This window comes from Sorghum bicolor, chromosome 2 (genome assembly GCF_000003195.3).
Source record: "Sorghum bicolor cultivar BTx623 chromosome 2, Sorghum_bicolor_NCBIv3, whole genome shotgun sequence".
NCBI classification, from domain to species: Eukaryota; Viridiplantae; Streptophyta; class Magnoliopsida; order Poales; family Poaceae; genus Sorghum; species Sorghum bicolor.
The window spans coordinates 29892991-29914290 of record NC_012871.2 but is presented as its reverse complement, the minus strand read 5'-3'; the positions used below and the strand labels follow the sequence as shown (position 1 = coordinate 29914290).

The 21300-nt window shown below is 54.5% G+C and overlaps 1 protein-coding gene across 1 annotated transcript; it reads left to right on the top strand.

Moving 5' to 3' along the window:
• On the top strand, nt 343-20425 carry LOC8064939 (CASP-like protein 5B3). The gene is made up of 3 exons (XM_002462016.2): nt 343-727; nt 19322-19454; nt 19937-20425. Exons 1-3 carry the CDS (start codon nt 597-599, stop codon nt 20135-20137), a joined length of 465 nt encoding a protein of 154 aa, XP_002462061.1. The 5' UTR covers nt 343-596; the 3' UTR covers nt 20138-20425.

The following is a 21300-nucleotide window of genomic DNA, read 5'->3' as shown; positions in this document are numbered from 1 at the left end:
CGGAGCCTGCAGCACGCCCTGCTGCTTCATCTCCTGCGTGGCCACCACGGCTAGTGTGGCGCTACCCACCGCCAGCCGGCGCATGAGCCGGAGCTGCGACTGCAGCTAGAGAATCTGTGCCGGGGTCATCTGCAGCTAGAGAATCTGTGCGGAGTATTTGAGGGGGGCGCGTGACATGTGGGACCCAAGAGTCAGTCTAATTCACCAAATCTAGAATGCATCCACCATGCCACTGTGTCAATACCGCTGACACGCCGGACGTCATGTCAGCGAAACCGTCCTCCCAAACTGCTCCGGGGGTTTGTTGCCTTGTTAGGATGTAGGTTACTTGTAGTTGAGAGCTTAGCTTAGGGAGTAAGTAGACTTTTTCCAAAGTTCATTTATCTTGACAGACTCGGCCACCTTCCATGTTCCCTCTTCCGGTCTTCGCGTCCTGCTGATCCGGGTTTGAGTGTCCAGCCTCGCCGGACCTACACAGATCCGGCTCTGAGTGTCCAGCCTCGCCGGACCTCCGACTGGCAGCCGCTGCTATCTCTCTGGCCCCGCGGTCTCCTGCGCGCTTCTCTCCACTCGCTCTCACTCAACGGCTGGGGGGAATGAAGGATGTTGTAGGGAGTCCGGGGACCTGGAGTGGCATGGCGCTGAGGTTGTCGCAATGCGTGTCCGCCGGCGCATCCATGGGCGCTATGGCCACAGCCTACGGCTTCTCCAACTACACCGCTTTCTGGTAACTCCGTTTACCTTCTCTGCAGCTCTCCTCTGCTCCGCTTAGTTGCTTCTTGTGTGCTGCTTTGGTTATTAGCTAGCTCTGGCGGATAGGTAAAAGTACACATTTTCTGGCTTTAGTAAGCCTTCGTGGAATTTCACCAGCATTTCACAATGTGCGCAATTCTGGGGTTTTGATTGAGCACAATGTACATGTGCCTTGAATAAGTGGTTCTTGGCCCATTGCTGCTAGCTGAAGATGCAGTCGTGGAGCTAGAGAACTAAGAGAAATGATGATAATCTGTGACATGAGCTGCTCCTGGCGATTTAAAGATTTCATCAGCTTGGATTAGTTCTCGATGGGGGTTTCACCCACAAATCATCACAACCACAAGCTTAGGCAAACTTTATGTTATTGTATTCCCATTGAGCTTTAGGTTGGAGTGTAGAGTCAGACTTTATTTTCTTGTTTATGCCATGAATTGTGTCCGGATGGGCTGGCTAAAAAATGTATGATTTAGTTAAAAAAAATGAATTGTCTTTTATGAATGTGGATTGAAAATAGGATAAAAGGGCAATAAATTTGGTTTTTCAAATAATTTCTTCTGTTTCCTCTTAAAACTAATTTACATTCACAGCCTAAAAGGTTATAACAAAAGTACTGCCTAAATATATGTATCCACATATCACTTGACGCTTATTGAATACAAATTCAGGAAACATCTACTTTTGACTTGGAAACTTGAACCTTGATATATGTCCAAGACTCCCTTATTTACCAATTATTTTGTAATGAAGACCTTAATAATATAAGGCAGTACAAAAGTGTTGGCAACTTGGCTTGTGATGTGCCCAAGTCAAGTGACATGCCATGTGTTGTTATATGAGTATATGATCTTTTGTAAATATTGTGCCACCTTGTCCAGCTGGACAGTGAATCTGCATGTTATACTATATTTTTTTTCTCGAAGACACAGTACAGCTGTCTACCATTATATTAAAAGAAGAAGACCCCCTTAGGTATACAGAACACATGCATGCCTGTTGCAAAATTACTACGGCCACAAACTGAACTAAACACCAGCGCCAGTGGCAGTCACAGAGGCAACCCACTAGGCCACTAGCATCAGCCAAACTCCAAAGTCGCACTTCCTCTACAAGCAGAACCAAGGCGCCAGCCAGACTTCAACCCCTTCGAAGATGCATTGGTTTTGATGTTTCCAAGTAGTCTATGTGCCAAGAATGATGAGTGAATTAAGGCCTTTTTTGATCAGGTAGCAAGGCTCCAGGATGGCCCTCAATGGAGGGTGGCACTGAATGCTGGCTGAATCGCTACAACTTGATGAACCAGAACTCCCTGCAAAGACGCAGCTTACAATAAGGCGATCAATTGTCTCCTCTTGATCACAGTGGGGTAACTTTCTGGATGTGGCAATCCTCCTCGAGCTAGTCGATCCGCAGTCCAACACCAATTGTGCACCACCAACCAAAGGAAGAAATGACATTTTTCTGGGTCCCAAGGTTTCCAAATGGGCTCCCATGGTCCAAAAAGGATGGCACCATGGAAGAAGTTTTCATAGACTGACTTGGCAGAGAAGCTGATAGCCTCCAAAGATGTACATCATCAACACCTGGCTGTAGCACGACCTCAGACATGACATCACAGATGCTGAGATTCTACAAGAACCCCAACCGATGTAGCCCCTTGAATGTCCTGGACCCAACAATCATCAGTGAGAGCATCCAAGACAGTTGTTGTGTTGGCCCTTCAAGTTGGAACCAAGGGAAAATTTGAGGGGCCAAATCAGCAACTCTCTGACCATGAAGCCATCTGTCCTTCCAAAATAGAGTTAGTGGATCATACCATTTTTGAGTCACCCAATGATAATATGCAAGTTTGAGGGAATTTTTTTTATTACAAACATCAAGGTAATTTTCCAAACCAAGTGTAAGAAATCAGGTCTAGAGATTATTATGTCTCTATCATGCTCGAGTGCAACATATGTGTACATTTTTCCATTCTTGCATCCCCTGTTATTTTGCAAACTTTAAAAGGAACGTTGTGAATTTTGGAAAAAAATGGTAAAATTTAGGGCCCATTAATTTTCTGTGCCCATTCAGATCTCCCAAAATAAATGTTACTGACTGCACCTAGGGTTTCCTTTATTCTACTGACCTGGCCATCCATAGCTCCTCCAAATTGTGGCGGCCGCTGCCACCCCCTCCTGAGCTTCATTCTTTGAGGATGAGAGATGTACTGGGAAGCCCAGGTACCAAACAGAGTTTTGTTCTATGAATCACACAATCCTTCCTTGCGAGTACTTCCATCATCAGCGTGACCTCTGATAATGACTTCATCAACTTTGTTAGAGTATGAGATGAGTAGGCCCATGAGGCTAGGCCCATGAGGCCCATGTATGACATTATATTGCTAACCCTCTAGGGTAAGCCCATGTTATGGAAATCAGCTTCTAGCATGGTATCAACAGCCTAGTCTTCCTCCCCCTCCTCCCAGTCGCTGCCAGGCAAGCAGCCGCTGCCGCCGGCCAGCCAGCTGCCTAGGGCGCCGCCGTGGTAGGCCGGCAACCTCCTTCCCCTCCTCCTCCCTCCTATTTCCAGCAGTTCCCGACGCTCCCTTACCCCACCTGGGCACAAGCCGCCGCTGGCGCCTCCCTGAGCCAAACCTGCGCTGCCGCCGGCCATCTCCTTCACGCAGGCGCGGCCCGGCCTCCTCTCCTCCTGGCAGCCACGGCTGGCAACCCTCCCCTGCCGCTGGTGGGGGGTGCGGATGCGGGCGCCGTGGGCAGTGGCGAAGCTAGAGTAAATTAAAGGGTGGTGCACTTGCCTTGTGGGTGCATATACTTGTATAAGAGATGGTGCATATATGGTGAAAATTTAACTAAAACAACTGTTTTTTAAAATTTAGGGTGGTGCATTTGCACCCCCTACTAACAGTGTACCTTCGCCCCTGGCCGTGGGGGTGGGGGTGATGATGCGGTGGACCCCCCCTTGCCCGTGGATCCTTCTCTGCCGCCGGTCTCTTCTCAGCCTGCTGCTGGCGCTGGCGTGGGGATGGGGGGTGATGCTGCAGAGACCAGCGTCTCCCCCTACTGGTGGTCTGCTCGTGCACTACCCCTATGGCATGCCGCCATGGACTCCGACACCATCCATCGTGCTGACGAGCACAGGGGGCAACGGGGGCGCAGGGACCAGCACCAACCCCTTTCCTAATCCCCCACCGTGCCGCTCCCCGTGACGCGTCCCGTGTTCGTCCTCACCAATGCCTCGCCGCTGCTCGGGCCGAGTACGCGGCGGGGCAGGCCCGCCTGCGGGAGGCTGCCCTCAACTGGGAGCGCGAGCGCAACGCGACCGATGCCCTGGCAAAGCAGATCGCCGACGCGGAGCAGCTCCTCTCCTTCCCTGCTGCCCCCGACGGCGGGGTTACCTCCTCCGGCTCGGCGGGTGCCATGGTTGGGGTGGGTCACCGCACGTCGTCCACCACCGCTGTCCCATGGCATGGCCCGGCCGACCCGCTCGTGGCCCAGCTCACTACAAGGCCGGGGGTGTCTAGAACATCTGGCTCCTAGTCCTAGTCGTCCTTGAACCGGAGTCGCCTTCCTACGCCCGCTGGCGGGACCTGGTCCTCCTCACTCTCCGCCGCTACGCCCTCGACGACCACGTCCTCCTCGACGCCGTGGTTGCGGCCCCGACTGCCGCGTGGCTGCGACTCGACAGCATCGTCCTTTCTTGGATTGTGGGGACGATCTCCATGGACCTCCACGGCCTCCTTCGCAACACTCCACATGCGCGTGCGGCCTGGCTGGCGCTCGAGGGCCAGTTTCTGGGCAACGCCGAGGCCCGAGTTCTGCGTCTCGATGTGAGCTTCCGGACCTTCGTCTAGGGCGACCTCTCCGTCAGCGACTTCTGCCGTCAGATGAAGGGCATGGCAGACTCTCTTGGCGACCTTGGCTGGCCCGTGGAGGACCGTATCCTGGTCCTCAACGTCCTCCGTGGGCTCAACGACCGCTACGCTCACCTCCATACGTGGATCACCCGTCAGCGCCCGTTCCCCACCTTCCTGTAGGTCTGTGATGACCTTGTCATGGAGGAGCTCCAGCAAGGGGTTCAGGCTGTGCCGGTCTCCGCGCTGGGATCCTCGACTTCCTCGACTGCTCTCGCCGCTACTCCACCGCGTCCCCTTGGTCCTCCTCCCGGGCCGAGCGGGGGTGGGGGGGGGTCGTGGTGGTGGTGGTGCGTGAGCGTGGCCGCGTCGTCGCGGAGGAGGCCGTGGCACTGGTGGCGGTGGTGATGGTGGTGGCCATGGGGGCACACCGGTGCCGACCCGTCCCCGAGGTGCACCCTGGCCCACCTTCCACAACCCGTGGTCGGGGCGCATCTCCATGTGGCCTTTCCAGGCTACCGGCGGTGAGCCTCGCCCGCCGGCGGCCATGTTCGCTGGTGCTCCTCTGGGGTTCCCCTTAGCGACCCCGTGGGCGGCACCTCCCGGCGCCTACTCCACGGCCACGTGGGCTCCACTTCTCGGTGCCTCGCCGGGGCCTGCCGGTTGGGACCCGGCGGCCTTGGCCAACTTCAGCACCGCGACACCTCCTGTCGGACCAGAGTGGATTGCCGACTTGGGAGCCACTTACCACACCACTCCCGACCTTGGTATACTCTCTTCCGTTCGCCCTCCTTCCTCTCTTCCTTCGTCCATTATGGTCGCAAATGGGTCGTGTCTTCCTGTCACATCCGTGGGTGTCGCCGGCGCTCATGGCTCTTTTCGTCTTCCGGATGTTCTTGTTGCACCCTCTATGGTCCATAACCTTCTTTCTATTCGTCGGCTTATAGCTAACAATTCCTGTTCTGTTGAGTTTGAGTTTGACTCTTCTGGTCTTACTATGAAGGATTTGGCTTTCCGGCGTCCTCTGCTCCGATGTGACAGCACAGGGTCCCTTTACACTCTTCGGTTTCCAGCGTCTTCTTCCTCTTCATCGCTGGCTCTTCTGTCAACTGCTTTCGCCGCGGCGCCTTCCTCCACTACTTGGCACCGTCGTCTCGGCCATCTTGGACGTGACGCCTTGATGCAGCTTAGTCATAGCTCTGACATTCGTTGTACTCGAGCTCACGATGAGCATTTGTGTCATGCGTGCCAACTGGGTCGCCATATTCGTCTTCCTTTTCAGTCTTCTTCATATGCGGCTCATGTTTTTGATCTTGTTCACTGTGACCTTTGGACTTCTCCTGTCATGAGTATGTCTGGCTATAAATACCATTTGGTGGTGGTTGATGATTTTTCTCATGACTCGTGGACTTTCCCTTGCGTACAAAGTATGAGGCATTTCCCACTCTCCGCCGCTTTTTTGCCTGGGTGTCGACTCAATTCGGCCTTCCCGTCAAGGCCGTCCAGTGTGACAATGGCCGTGAGTTTGATAACACCACCTCCCGTTCCTTCTTCCTCTCTCAAGGGTTTCAGTTGTGCATGTCTTGTCCGTATACCTCCGCCTAGAACGGCAAGGCTAAGCGCATGATTCGTACCACCACCGAGATCATGCGCACCCTCCTACTTCAGGCGTCGCTCCCTGCGCGCTTCTAGGCTGAGTGCTTGCACACCTCCACCTACCTCCTCAACCGCCTTCCTTCCGCTACCTGCCCAACTCCCACGCCACACCACGCTCTTTTCGGTACCCCTCCTTGGTACGACCACCTTCGCATCTTTGGGTGTGCGTGCTACCCTAACATCACAGCCACTGCTCCCCACAAGCTGGCACCCCGTTCGACTCTTTGTGTCTTCCTCGGGTATCCCCGAACCACAAGGGGTACCGGTGCTATGATCTTACCTCTCGTCGGGTCCTCATCTCTCGCCATGTGGTGTTTGATGAGTTTGTCTTCCCTTTCTCCACCACCACCGGCTTCCGCCCCTGACCTCGACTTCTTGTCGTCGTGTCCCACTGACCCGGTGGCCCAGCCACCTTTACTGTTTCCTGTAGGTCCTGCTCCTCCGCAGTCTTTGTCGGCACCGGGTCCTGGCTCGTCGCCCGCCGGTGCGGCCCCTGACTCCGTGCCTTGCACGGGTTTGGTGGCCATGCTCCTCCAGGTGGTTCCTGCCACTACGCCTGACACGGGCCCTAGGACGCCGGTGTCCGTTCCTTCGGCACCCTGCGCCCAGCCAGTGCATGTTGCACCCCCAACGTGCTTTGCCTAGCCGGTGCACGTCTACCAGCGCCGGGCACGGGCGGTCCCGCCTCCACCAGGGGTGGCACCGGGGGTAGCCTCTCCTTTGTTGGCAACACCCCTGCCTCGGTCGCCACCGGTGGTGCCTCCTCCACCGCCGACACCGCCACCACCGGTGGCCTCCTCTTCGTCGGCCACGCCTACTCCGCCGCCGCGGGTCTCGACTGCACATGTTGTGTCGTCGGTGTACCATCCGCCGCTTCTTCACCGCGACCCGCGTCATGTCCACCCGATGGTGACGCAGCACACGGCGGTACCCTACGGTCCCGGACTCTTGCGGCAATGCCTGACGACTCACAGGTCTCCTGTACCCTCTTCCATCCGCGCCGCCCTATTGGACCCTCACTGGCGCCGCGTGATGGAAGAGGAGTACGCGGCGCTCCTCGCCAACCAGACTTGGGATCTGGTGCTGCGTCCGTCCGGTGCCAACGTCGTCACCGACAGATGGATCTGGACTCAAGCGGCGGGCGGATGGCACCCTTGAGCGGTACAAGGCTCGTTGGGTTCTTTGGGGTTTCACTCAGCGCCCCGGGGTTGACTACAATGAGACCTTTAGTCCTGTGGTGAAGCCGACGACCGTCCGCACACTGCTCTCTCTGGTCCTTGCTCGTTCTTGGCCAGTGCATCAGCTGGATGTGAAGAATGCTTTTCTGCACGGGCATCTTACTGAGACAATCTACTGCAGACAGCCAGCGGGATTTGTTGGACATGGTCTGCCGGCTCAACAAGTCTCTCTACGGTCTCAAACAGGCCCTCGGGCGTGGCACTCTCGGATTGCTGCTTTCTTGATGACACTGGGGTTTGTGGAGGCCAAGTCAGATACGTCCCTGTTTATCTACCACTATGGAGCCGAGACTGCGTACCTGCCGCTCTATGTTGATGACATTGTCCTCACAGCTTCCAGTCCTTAACTACTGCGCCGCATCATTAGCGCTCTTCAGCAGGAGTTTCCTCTGAAGGATCTTGGTGTCCTCCATCATTTTCTCGGAGTCACTGTTGAGTCTCGTCCCACTAGGCTTCTTCTACACCAGCGGCAGTACAGTCTTGATATCATGGATCGAGCAGGGATGACTGGCTGCAAGCCTTGCTCCACTCCGGTTGACACTCAGGGCAAGTTGTTAGAGACTGAGGGCAGTCCAGTGGCAGACCCCACTGTGTACCGAAGTCTTGCTGGTGCACTTCAGTACCTCACTTTCACCAGGCCGGACATCACATACGCCGTGCAACAGGTCTGTCTCCACATGCATGATCCCAGAGAGCCCCACCTGACTGCTCTCAAGCGCCTCCTCCGCTACCTCCGCGGCATCGTCGACTACGGGTTGCTTCTTCACCACCTGTCTCCCTCCACCGAGCTGGTCGTCTACACTGACGCTGACTGGGCTGGGTGCCCGGACACTCGGCACTCTACCTCCGGCTACGCCGTCTTCTTAGGCGGCAACCTAGTGTCCTGGTCGTTCAAGCGTCAGCCAGTCGTCTCGCGCTCCAGTGTCGAGGCAGAGTACCGCGTCGTTGCTAACGGCGTGGCTGAGGCTTCCTGGCTCCGGCAGCTCCTAGCCGAGCTCCACAGCCCTCTCTCCCGGAGCACATTAGTCTACTGCGACAACGTCAGTGCGGTGCACCTCTCCACCAACCCTGTGCAGCACCAGAGGACCAAGCATGTGGAGATCGATCTGCACTTCGTCCGTGATCGGGTCGCCATCGGCGATGTTCGGGTTCTCCACGTCCCGACCACCTCCGAGTTCGCCGACATCTTCACCAAGGGCCTCCCGTCCTCGACCTTCGCCGAGTTCCGCTCCAGCTCAACATCACCAGTGGCTAGTTGTGTCTGTGCGGGGGTTCGTGTGTTGTTTGTACTTCTCTTCTTTTCGTGTTCAATCTGCAAACTCCGCTGCGACGGTAGTTCAAACTGCGGGGGTGTGTTAGTGTTAGAATTCTAATTTTCCATTACTTGGGCTAACCCTAAACAGGGTGCCATATAGTCAAGGATACATGGGCCTCATGGGCCTAGCCACATGGGCCTGCATTACACATACTCCAACACCCCCCCGCAGTCTGAACCACCGGCGCAGCGGAGTTGCAGACTGGACTCGAAAAGACTCACACACACGAGCCCCCCCACAGACACAACTAGCCACTGGTGATGTTGAGGCTGGAGCAGAACTCGGCGAAGATCGAGGACGGGAGGCCCTTGGTGAAGATGTCTGGGAGGTGGTCGGAACATGGAGGACCCGAACATCGCCGACAGCTACCCGGTCCCGGACGAAGTGTAGATCGATCTCCACATGCTTGGTCCTCTGGTGCTGCACAGGGTTGGTGGAGAGGTACACCGCGCTGACGTTGTCGCAGTAGACCAGCGTGCTCCGGGAGAGAGGGCTGTGGAGCTCGGCGAGGAGCTGCCGGAGCCAGGAAGCCTCAGCCACGCCGTTTGCGACAGCGCGGTACTCCGCCTCGGCACTGGAGCGGGAGACGACCGGCTGACGCTTGGACGACCAAGACACAAGGTTGCCGCCTAGGAAGACAGCGTAGCCGGAGGTGGAGCGGCGGGTGTCCGGACACCCGGCCCAGTCGGCGTCAGTGTAGACGACGAGCTCGGTGGAGGACGACCGTCGGTGGAGGAGGAGACCGAAGTCGACGGAGCCGCGGAGGTAGCGAAGGATCCGCTTGAGAGCGGTGAGGTGTGGCTCCCGGGGATCATGCATATGAAGACAGATCTGCTGAACTGCATAGGTGATATCCGGCCGGGTGAAGGTGAGGTACTGAAGTGCCCCGGCAAGACTCCGATATGCAGTGGGATCGGTCACCGGGGTACCCTCAGCGTCTGATAGCTTGCCCTGTGTGTCAACCGGAGTGGAGCATGGCTTGCAGTCAGTCATCCCAGCTCTCTCCAGGATGTCAAGAGTGTACTGCCGCTGGTGAATGAGTAATCCAGCAGGGTGAGGCTCAACAGTGACCCCAAGGAAGTGGTGGAGCTGACCCAGATCCTTCATAGCAAACTCTTGCTGAAGTGATGTGATGATCCGGCGAAGGAGGGACTCACTGGAGGCTGTGAGGACAATGTCATCAACATAAAGCAGCAGATATGCAGTCTCAGCCCCATAGTGATAGATGAACAAAGAGGTGTCTGACTTGGCCTCCACGAACCCCAGAGTCAGCAGAAAAGCAGCAAACCGATGGTTCCACGCCCGGGGGGCCTGCTTGAGGCCGTAGAGAGACTTGTTGAGCCGACACACCATGTCGGGACAAGAAGAGTCAACAAACCCCGCCGGCTGACTGCAGTAGACTGTCTCAGTAAGAACGCCATGCAGGAAGGCATTCTTGACGTCCAGCTGATGCACGGGCCACCCGCGCGTGAGAGCCAGTGAGAGCACCGTGCGGACGGTGGCCGGCTTCACCACCGGGCTGAAGGTCTCGTCGTAGTCGACACCGGGCCGCTGAGTGAAGCCCCGGAGAACCCAGCGAGCCTTGTACCGCTCAAGGGTGCCGTCAGCCCGGCGCTTGTGGGTCCAGATCCACTTGCCGGTGACGATGTTGGAGCCCGGCGGTCGTGGCACCAGATCCCATGTCTGGTTGGCGAGGAGGGCCGTGTACTCCTCTTCCATCGCGCGGCGCCAGTGAGGGTCCAGCAAGGCCTCGCGGACGGAAGAGGGTACCGGTGAGACCTGTGAGTCCCCGGGCATCGTCGCAAGAGCCCGGGGCTGCAGGGTCCCAGCCGCGTGTCGCGTCACCATCGGGTGAACATGACGCGGGTGTCGGTGAAGGAGCGGTGGGTGGTACACCGGCGTCACGGCCCGAGAAGCTGGATGCCGCGGCGGTGGGGTCGGTGTCGCCGGCGGGGAAGACGTCGCCGGTGGCACAGATGACCCCGGCGAAGAGGGGGCCACCGGCGCCAGCCGGGCACGTCGCTGGTAGACGCGCACCGGCTGGGCGAAACGTGCCGGTGGGGCCGGTGTCGAAGGTGCCAACCCGGGACCCGCGTCAGGCGCAGGGGCCGGGCCGGAAGGTGACACCTCGGGACCCGGGCAGGGTAGAGGCCCCGAGGTGTCACGGGCGACAGGCGACGTAGCAGTACCTGCAGGAAACACCGGAAAAGGTGGCTTGACCACCGGGTCAGTAGGAAACACAGAGAGGTCATGCTCCGAGGTGGAAGGAGTGGTAGTGGTGGAAAAGGGGAAGATCGACTCGTCGAACACCACATGGCGAGATATGAAGACTCGACGAGAGGTAAGGTCGTAGCATCGGTACCCCTTGTGATCCGGGGAGTACCCAAGGAAGACACAGAGAGTCGAGCGGGGTGCCAGCTTATGAGGAGCGGTGGCGGTGGTGTTGGGGTAACACGCACACCCAAAGACTCGAAGGTGATCATAGCGAGGTGGGGTACCAAAGAGAGCGTGGTGAGGTGTGGGAGCTGGACAAGCAGCGGAAGGAAGGCGGTTAAGGAGGTAAGTGGAGGTGTGCAAGCTCTCGGCCCAGAAGCGAGCAGGAAGAGAGGCCTGGAGCAGGAGAGTGCGCACGGTGTCATTGGTGGTGCGAATCATGCGCTCAGCCTTGCCGTTTTGAGAGGAGGTATACGGGCAAGACATGCGCAACTGGACACCGTGAGAGAGAAAGAAGGCACGGGAGGTGGAGTTGTCGAACTCTCGACCATTGTCACACTGGACAGCCTTGATAGTGAGGCCGAACTGTGTGGACACCCAAGCGAAAAAGTGGACAAGCGCGGGGAAAGCATCAGACTTTGCACGTAAAGGAAAAGTCCTGGAATAATGAGAATAATCATCCACCACCACAAGATAGTACTTGTATCCAGAAATTCTGATGACAGGAGAGGTCCATAAGTCACAATGTACAAGGTCAAAAATGCGGGCCGCATGAGAAGAAGAACTAGAAAAAGGAAGACGAACATGACGGCCCAGTTGGCACGCATGACACAAATGCTCATCGTGAGCCCGAGTACATCGAATATCGGAACTACGATTAAGCTGCATCAAAGCATCACGTCCAGGATGGCCGAGACGCCGGTGCCAAGTAGTGGAGGTAGTGGTGGCGAAGGCGGCTGACAAAACTAGCGAAGGAGGCGAGGCAGATGCCGGAAAGCGAAGAGTGTAAAGGGGCCCCGTGCTGTCACATCGGAGCAGAGGACGCCGGGAAGCCAAATCCTTCACAGTAAGACCAGAAGAGTCAAACTCCACAGAACAAGAATTGTCAGCTGTAAAACGACGAATAGAAAGAAGATTGTGAACCATAGAAGGAGCAACAAGAACATCAGGAAGACGAAAGGAACCATGGGGGCCGGCGGCACCCACAGAGGTGACAGGGAGACAAGACCCATTAGTGACCATAATGGACGAAGGGAGAGAAGGAGAAGGAGGGCGAACAGAAGAAAGTATACCGGGGTTAGGAGTGGTGTGGTAAGTAGCCCCAGAGTCGGCGACCCACTCCGGCCCGACTGGAGGAGTCAGGGTCATGGTGCTGAAGGAGTGCGCCAAGGCCGCCTGGTCCCAGCCGGCAGACCCGGACAAGGGCGTCGGTGGAGTAGCCCACGAGGTCACAGAGGGGAACCCCGGGGGAGCACCCGCGAGCATGGCCGCCGGCAGGCGAGGCTCGCCATCGGAAGCCTGGAACGGCCACATGGAGATGCGCCCTGACCATGGGTGGTTGTAGGATGGCCAGGGTGCACCTCGTGGAGGTGGCAGCGGCATCGTGTTGCCCCCACGACCTGCTCCACGTCCCCCACCACGACGACGGCGGCCGCCACGGCCCCCCCCACCCCCGCTCGGCCCGGAGGGAAGAGGACCCAGAAGTGACGACTGTGGTGGGGCGGCGGGACGAGGTGGAGGAGTGGTAGCGAGAGCAGTCGAGGAGGAGGACGAGGACCCCGAAGCGGAGGTGGACCCAGGCTGTAGGCCCTGAGTAAGCTCCTCCATGACAAGGTCGTCACGGACCTGCAGGAAGGCGGGGAAGGGCCGCTGCCGGGTGATCCACGTCCGGAGGTAGGAGTAGCGGTCACTGAGCCCGCGGAGAACGTTGAGGACCAAGATGCGGTCCTCCACGGGCCAGCCGAGGTCGCCGAGCGAGTCCGCCATACCCTTCATCTGGCGGCAGTACTCGCTGACGGAGAGGTCGCCCTGGATGAAGGTGCGGAAGCTCGCGTCGAGCCGCAGAGCCCGGGCTTCGGCGTTGCCCAGGAACTGGCCCTCGAGTGCTAGCCAAGCCCCGCGAGCGCTCGGGGTGTTGCGGACGAGGTCGTGGAGGTCCAGGGAGATCGTCCCCAGAATCCAGGAGAGGACGACGCTGTCGAGGCGAAGCCACGAGGGGGTCGGGACCGCCCCCGCGGTGTCGAGGAGGACGTGGTCGTCGAGGGCGTAACGGCGGAGGGTGAGGAGGACCAAGTCCCTCCAGCGAGCGTAGGAGGGCGACTCGGGCTCGAGGACGACCGGGACGAGGAGGGGGATGTTCTGGACGCCCCCTGCCTGGTAGTGGAGCTGCACCACGTGGGGGTCGGCCGGATCGTGCCAGACGACCGAAGCCGATCCCGAGGACGTGGTCCCGACGTCAGGTGAGGCTGGAAGGCCAAGGAACTGCTCGGCGTCGGCGATCTGGCGGGCCAAGGCGTCGGCCGCGTCGCGCTCGCGCTCCCAAGCGAGAGCGGCCTCACGCACGCGGGCCCGGCCCTTCGCCGCCGCAGCACGAGCAGTGACGAGTGCGGCGATGAGGGTGGAGTCTGGACGATGCGCCATGGGCGGCGGAGGCGGTGCAGGGAAGGGGGCTCCAGCCGGGGGCAGGCCACCCAAACCGACCAGCCCCCTGGAGAGCCCCGGCGGCCGCGGCAGCCCCGTCCACAGGCATGCCGAGGCCTGCCGCGGCGGCAGCAGCCGCAGCCCTGGCGTATGCGGCGATGGCGGCGGCTGAAGGGCCGTCCAGCGCGTCCCCTGCGCGCGTGGGCGCATCCCCTGCTCCGCCTGGCGCCAGCGGATCCCCGGCGGGCGCGTCCTCTGCTCCAGGCGCGTCCTCGGCGGCGGGGTCCCCTGCAGCGCCCGTCTGGGCCGTGCGCGTGGTCATGGCGGCGGCGCTAGAAGACGCGGCTGGGTCGGCCGGCGGCCTGAGCAGAGGTCGGGGCAGCGCTGGACGCGCGATGGGCGCCCAAGGGGAGGCGGGGAGGGGAGGAAAGGAGGAGAAATAGGAAGGAGAGGGAGAAGGAGGAGGCCGGCCGGCCATGGTCGCCGGCGGCGGGCGGCGGCGCGCCGGCCAGGGGCGGCGGCGGCGGCTGGGTGGCTGGGCTGGGCAGGGAAAACCCTAGGCTGCTGATACCATGTTAGAATTCTAATTTTCCATTACTTGGGCTAACCCTAAACAGGGTGCCATATAGTCAAGGATACATGGGCCTCATGGGCCTAGCCACATGGGCCTGCATTACACATACTCCAACAGTTAGAGTATGAGATGAGTAGGCCCATGTAACATTATATTTCTAACCCTCTAGGGTAAGCCCATGTTATGGAAATCAGCTTCTAGCAAACTTCTCTGTCTTCTGGTACTGCCTCCTCTTTCTATTCCTCTATTATGCTATATTCAGGGTAAAATTTTGTTAATTAGGTAAGCATTGTGAGTCAAATGGGGTGGGACCTTGTGTTTCCTCGAATTCCCAACTCACATGCTATACTTCCGGAGAGTACAAATTTCTCAGCCAGCTGGGTCAATGCTGAAACTGGAATTTGTAGTCAAAGAGTTCTTGAAAAATGTTCTTCACAACTGTATTCATGTTTTTTATGTTACCAAATTTCAGCATTAATCTGTATAGGTTATACGTGCATTTCAAGGAGGCTAACTAAGTCATTAGATGATTGCAGGTTCTTTACAAGTTATTCACAAGTTAATATTTTAGTATGTTCTGTAAATTGCCTATAAATTTCATTGGGTACGGTACTCCAATTACTGCATACAAGGTAAGAGGTCCAGTGATTGATAACCCTTGATTTAGTTGAATTATTTAAATAATGGGGAACAATAGAAGATAAGATAATCAGGAAAAAAGAGAAAATCCTATGCCATCGTTTCCATCTAAAGCCCTCCTTCTTACTGGTATGGTGCAGACGAACCACATGAGCAGCACACTGGATCAAATCCTCCTCATCCATCCTTCTCAAACTATGGAAGCAAGTGTCCATTATTCCATTAGGCTTATTACTTTAATTTCAATAGATTGGTTTGGTAACTTCTTGAAAGTGCAGTTGGCCCCCTATTTGGGTTTTGGTGTATGAATGACAAATAATTTAGGGACTAACAAGTTTTATGAGCAACTGTCACAGCTATTAGTGTCAACAATGAGTTAATGGAGTTATACAAGGAAGTGAGAGCCCTCAATTGATATAAATCATAAGCCGTTGGACTCAAAGAGGTTTTATGCTATTTTATATCTTTGAAATTGAGTTCAGGAAAGCCATACTATCAAGAGGGGTGCAAACATTGGTGCTCAGTTAAGCAACTCAAATAAATTGAGATACACAACCACCACGTTGTACACTTCGGAGTCTATTTAGGTTCCAGGGATGTCGGAAGTCCCGACCATGGGTCAGAAGTTCTGACTTGCACAAAACTCCCAGGTGGTGCCACATGTTCTTTAGGTGTGCTGCAATGTTGGAAGTTCTGACCCCTTGTCGGAAGTTCTGACTTGCGCAAAACTTCCTGGTTGTGCCACATTAGCTTCAGAAGTTGGAGGAGGTGTTGGTATGTCGAAACTTTTGACACTTATGACATTTACTCTAACAGTCAGATTCCTATGGGGATTATAAATATCTCTTTCCATCCTCTCTACAGGGCACTCATTATAGTTGGCCATGAGGTCCAAGCCTTTTGGCCCAGCCCAAGCACAACACGGCCCGGGGGAGCAGCTCGTGCCTAGGCCACACCCTAGGCACGCAGCTTGGCATGGGCCTGGCCTGCTCCAATGGTAGGCGTGGTGCCGGCCCGGCCTGCCAATGGCCCTCCAGCCGACCCCACCCCCCCTTCCTCGCGCATATATAATACGCCGCAGTGGGCGCCCCCAACTCCTCTTAACCCTAAACCTAATCCCCCTCACGCCGCTCTGCCTGCTCATGCATCACTCGCTCTCGTCCTCTCGCAGTCGCTCGCCCGCTCGTCGACGCAGCCACCGTCGTCGCCTTCGTCCGTCGTCTCCGACTATGTTGATCTCGATCCACAACTGCCACAACTGCCGCTCCTGGCTCCCACATATCACCCCATCTCCTCCTTTCTCACCCTTCCCCTCTCGCTCTTGTTGAAGTGAACTATGTTAGTTCGTGTTAATGTCGAGTCCCTCCTCCGCCGCTCGCCGCCGATTTGATCTAATCAGTGTCTATCTGTCCTCTGGGTCGCCGTCGTCATCTCCGGCACTGGGCTTCGGTAGCACAGGTACTCCAGTCCACGATCCCAAACCCTAACCCTAGATTTTGATTCTCTTGTGTGCTTGTCTGTTGTCTCTAACTCACTCTCCTCTCCTCGTTTCTCTGCGCAGGTCGTTGCCTGATGCCTTGTCTTTCTCCTCTAGCATAGACATGGCTAGGCGTCCCCGTCCTCCGTTGAGGAATGGTGCTAGAGGTCAGTGTCATCGTCAACCGTCCACGGACAAGGTCGACAGGCCTGTGGCGGCTGGATATCCACTCAACGACGATGGCCTGGACGAGGCGGCGCTCGAGGACGATGACGACCTCCGTCACGACGCGGCCGGACTATTTGGTGTCGATGTTGGTGATGCCAGTGTTCAACAAAATGTCATCGATGTCGATGCCGAGGTCGGCGACGGTGGTGGAGGGGCCGTGACGGTGACAAGGACCGGCTCCACCTCCACGCATGATACCGTTTCCTGTGGTAAGCGCAAGTCTGGTGTTTGGCTGACTTTGAGGAGATTAAGGATGGTGATGTTAGAATTGCTGCTATCTGCAAGATATGTAGGCTAGGTTGACTGCTAGATCTGCTACTGGTACTGGTTGTTTGCTTAGGCACCAGAAATCTTGTAGGAATAAGACTGATCATGCTCATAGGGTCTAGTCTAGACTTGCTCTGAATCCTGATGGTGGTTTGCATAATTGGGTGTATGATCTTATGGTTGCTCGCAAAGTTTTGCTAGGCGCTAGGCGAAATCTAGGCGATGACCCTTAGCCTAGCGACTAGTCCAGCCTAGGCTAGCTTAGGCGATGCTAGGCGTTTTTCTAGGCGCTTTGCCAATTTATATATACATATATAATATATACATTTATAGCTTCAGATTTCAGAGCAATTTCAGATTCAATACGAAAGGGGACAGAGGATAGAAGCAGGGAAAGGAAACAGAGGAGAGGAGCAGGGGAGAACATACATACATTCGTCCTTGGCCCTTGGGGCAGAGGAGTACGAGAGAAGCAGGCGGGGATGAGCTTCGCCGGAGGGAGTTGCTTCCCTGCGGGTAGGGCGGTGTAGCAGAGAGGTGGAGGTTGGAGTGGGGAGGAGGACATGCTCGGCGGGCCACTGCAGGTGGGGAGGACGGTCGGCGGTGGGAAGTCCTTCCCCGCGGGCGGTGTCACAGGGAGGTGGAGGTCGAGGTGGGGACGAGCTTCGCCGGTGGGAGGTGCTACCCTGCGGGCGGCGTCGCAGGGAGGTGGTCGAGGTGGGGAGGAGGATGCGCTCAGCGGGGAGGAGGACCTCGGAGGCGCACTGCAGGCGGGGATGAGCGTCGCCGGTGGGAGCTACATCCCTGCGGGCGTCGTCGCAGGGAGGTGGAGGTTGAGGCGAGCACGAGCGGGCGCGCGGCTTTGTTTCCCCTTCCTGGCCTTATCCTCCTCCCATGCGCAGCTTCTTTCCCGCGCGGGCAGCCGAAATTTCCTACGATTCCACGCCGCCACGCCTGAATCGCTCGATTCCTCGCTGCCTAGGGCTCCTAGGCGCCGTTGAATCGCGTCGAGTCGACGCCTGGCTCCGCCTAGGTGCTCCACCCGCCTAGAGGGGCGATTACCCCCCTAGTCCAGGCCCAGGCCATAGCCTAGCGACTAGTCGCGACTAGGCGGGTTGTAATCGTCGATTTTCAAAACTATGGTTGCTCGTATTGAATTGTGCTAGTTGATTGCTAGACTGGACTTCCCTTTGGGCATAGGTGACACAGGCCTAGGAGGATTACCTTACCTGTGCTCATAATCCTCAGTTTGTCAGGGTCTCTAGATAGACCACCACTAGAGATGTTGGCAAACTTTTTGCTAAAACTCGTTCTAAACTGATGAAATCTATGTTGCCTGCTACTTCTTCTGTGTCTTTTACTTTAGATATATGGTCTGGTAATGCTAAGGACTATATTAGTATTGTTGCTCATTATGTAAATTCTGATTGGGAATTACAGAAAGGGTTGTTGGTTTTAGGCTGATTGAGGTTAAACATTAAGGTGAAAACATTGCTGAAAGGATTTCTTCTGTGGTTGAGGAGTTTGGTTTGATTGCTTCTATGGTTGAGGAGTTTGGTTTGATTGATAAGGTTTTTGCTGTCAATATAGACAATGCTTCATCTAATTCTAAGGCTATGGAGTCTTTGACACCTATGTTCTTTGGTTACTTGGGATCTTTTGCAGCACCTACACCTGATAATCCTAATAAGCGAAAGTATCTTCTTGTGCATCAACGTTGTGTCTATCATATCATTAATCTTATTGTCAAATCTAGATTGAAGAGGTTGAAACTTGTTAGAGAAGATTTCAGAACTGCAATTAACTTCTTAAATTCCTCGAATCAAAGAATTGCATTGTTTAAAGAATATTGTATTTCTAGGGTGTTAGACCTAGAAAGTTTGGCATAGATATGGATACTAGATGGAATTTTACTTATTTAATGCTGAAACACTTGATTCCATATAAGAATATATTTTCTGTGTTCACTAATTCTCATTATGGTGAAGAATTGTTGACTAAGAATTATTGGCATGTTGTTGAAAAGATCATGCAGTTCCTGGAACTCTTTTATGATTCTATTATTGTCGTGTCTGGTGCTTATTACCCCACAAGTCCACTTGTTTTGCACCATATCTTAGAGATTGCTTCTCATTTGCATGATGCTGAAAGAGATCAGAATCTCTTTCAGCATCATGCAAATGAGAAGCAATCTCTAAGATATGGTTTTATTGCTCCTGCTCAACTTTTGTTAGTTGGAATGTGTTAGGACTTGTATTTCAATGTGTTACATCTCTTCACTATTGCATTGATGCATAAATGGTGTTATTGCTCTTGCTCAGCTTTTGTACTAGCTGAATCTCATCTGAAAGTTGTAATGTTCAAAATGGCTTGGCCTTGAGCATGAGCTCAATGCTCAAATATGCATTATTGGTCTCATTTACATTGCTTCTGATTATTTATTCTGATCTATTTTTTCCTTTCCAGCTACTTGATTGCTTCAATGGGCCTGCAGCTTCTTTGGAGTTTTGGCCTTGCTTGTCTTGATATATACTCTTTGAAGACTAAAAGAGATCTTCACAACCCTGTGCTTGTAAGCCTTTTTGTTGTTGGGGACTGGGTAAGTGATTATTTTTGTGTTTGTTAGCTAAAGTGCTTACAACCCTGCAGTTCGAGGAAATTTCTTCCTTCTGTGATATACCTCGGGGGACGTCAATCCCCCAGGGGTTGAGTTTTTTTTAGATACAAAACAATGAACTTTAACCATCAGATGTAGTCTGTAGATATGGAATGTTCATTGTATGCAACTACTGATGCATGCTGAGAGGATTCAAAATCAACTTGATAAAAAATGCATAAGAATTAGGCCATTTTGTTATCCTGGGTGTTCAATGTTTCTTAGAATTCTTTGTTTGCAGAATTCTCTTCTCTAGATAATTCAGTACAAGTGTACAGAAGTTTACGAACCAAGTTTTCTTTTGTGAAAGGAGCACTTATAGTTGTTAATGAATTGGAGTGCCATTACATTTGATTTCAATTCCACTATTAAGATTAGCTAAAGAAAACTTTAACAGAACATTATGGTGTGCCTACCTTTGCAAGGTCACTGCAATTCTGTCGTTTGCTGCCGCTTCGGCGTCTGCGGGCGTGACCATCCTGTTCGAGAGAGACGTCCACTTCTGCAGGATGTACCCGCAGTTGTCATGCGGACGGTACGCGCTTTCGGTGGTCCTGGCTTTCATCACCTGGTCTTTCATCGCAACTTCTGCTGTCTCCATGTTCTGGCTTCTCCCGTCGCTCTGAGGTGGCACGCAAAGAGCCTGCCGTCGTGGTCCTGTTTGGATCCGTTTGCTTGACCAGCTGGTTGATGCTGTGTGTTCAGTCTCGCTGTGTTGTGTGCTAAGTACCTGTCGGGATCCTGGTGCTGACCGGTTGTACTCTGCTGGAGACATTTAGACTGTTTGTTTAAGGAGCGAGGTGGTGGTTCATTATCTCTTTTTTTTTTGTTTTGGTTTGTGGAATGCAATGAATTAATCTATCATTCTTTTCATTCCTCGCATGGTAACAATTTCTCCCTGTTCCAAATTACAAGTTGTTTTTTGTTTTTCTAGATACATATAGTTTGATTGGTTGCCTATATAAGTTTGTATTTAGACTTGTGCATTGTAGTTTGCTTGTGTTCTGTTGCCTGCATAGGCTTTTATGTAGGTTTGCGTAGTCCTCAGAGTAGGATTAATACTGCATTAGCTGGTCTTTGTGTTAGACAATGCAAGTCTGCATAAGTCGATACACACAGGCTCTGTTCGGCTAGAAGAATGTTGGCTACAGGCTAAGACTGGAACAGTCACTGTTAGTCACCGATCGGCGGTGAGCTCTGGAGGTGAACGGCGGCGAGCTAGAGCGAGCAGCAGTGTGAACAAACGATGAACACACAAGTTTGGTGCTGCCAAGGGCGCAGGGTTTTCTGTGATTGTATTGCTATTTATGAAAGTACAAAGCAACTAGATACAAGCCACGGCGCACGATTGCGCAGAGTGCGCACGTCCATCCCCATGGGCCGCAACAGCCAGCAACCACAAACCAGTCCTCGTGTGCATGCATGTGCTGAAAACAGATATGCAGATAAGCTAAGTAAACTAAGTACTCTAGGATTACTAACAAATTCTCCTCTTAATTCACCACTACAGAATAAGGCATTGATCGATGCCCAAAATCGTCAAAAACTATGGCATTTATGCAGACCGGGGCTAAAGACCTCTACAGAACCGGTTTGTAACACGGGGTTTGTAACACGGGCCGGTGCTAAAGAGGCCTGCCCAACAGTCAAGTGCTATCGGGGCAGACACCCTTTAGCACCGGTTCTTGTTACCAACCGATGCTAAAGGGTTCCTTTTAGCATCAGCCAGTGTCATGGGCCGAGCCAAACCCTTTAGCACCGGTTTGTGGCACAAACCGATGTTAAAAGT

Bases quoted from the DNA above. Each gene is read 5' to 3' on its own strand.
- LOC8064939 (XM_002462016.2), top strand. From the start codon at position 597: ATGAAGGATGTTGTAGGGAGTCCGGGGACCTGGAGTGGCATGGCGCTG. The intron at 728-19,321 runs GTAACTCCGTTT...TTTCCTTTCCAG, and splicing joins TCCAACTACACCGCTTTCTG to CTACTTGATTGCTTCAATGG. The intron at 19,455-19,936 runs GTAAGTGATTAT...TACCTTTGCAAG, and splicing joins TTTTTGTTGTTGGGGACTGG to GTCACTGCAATTCTGTCGTT.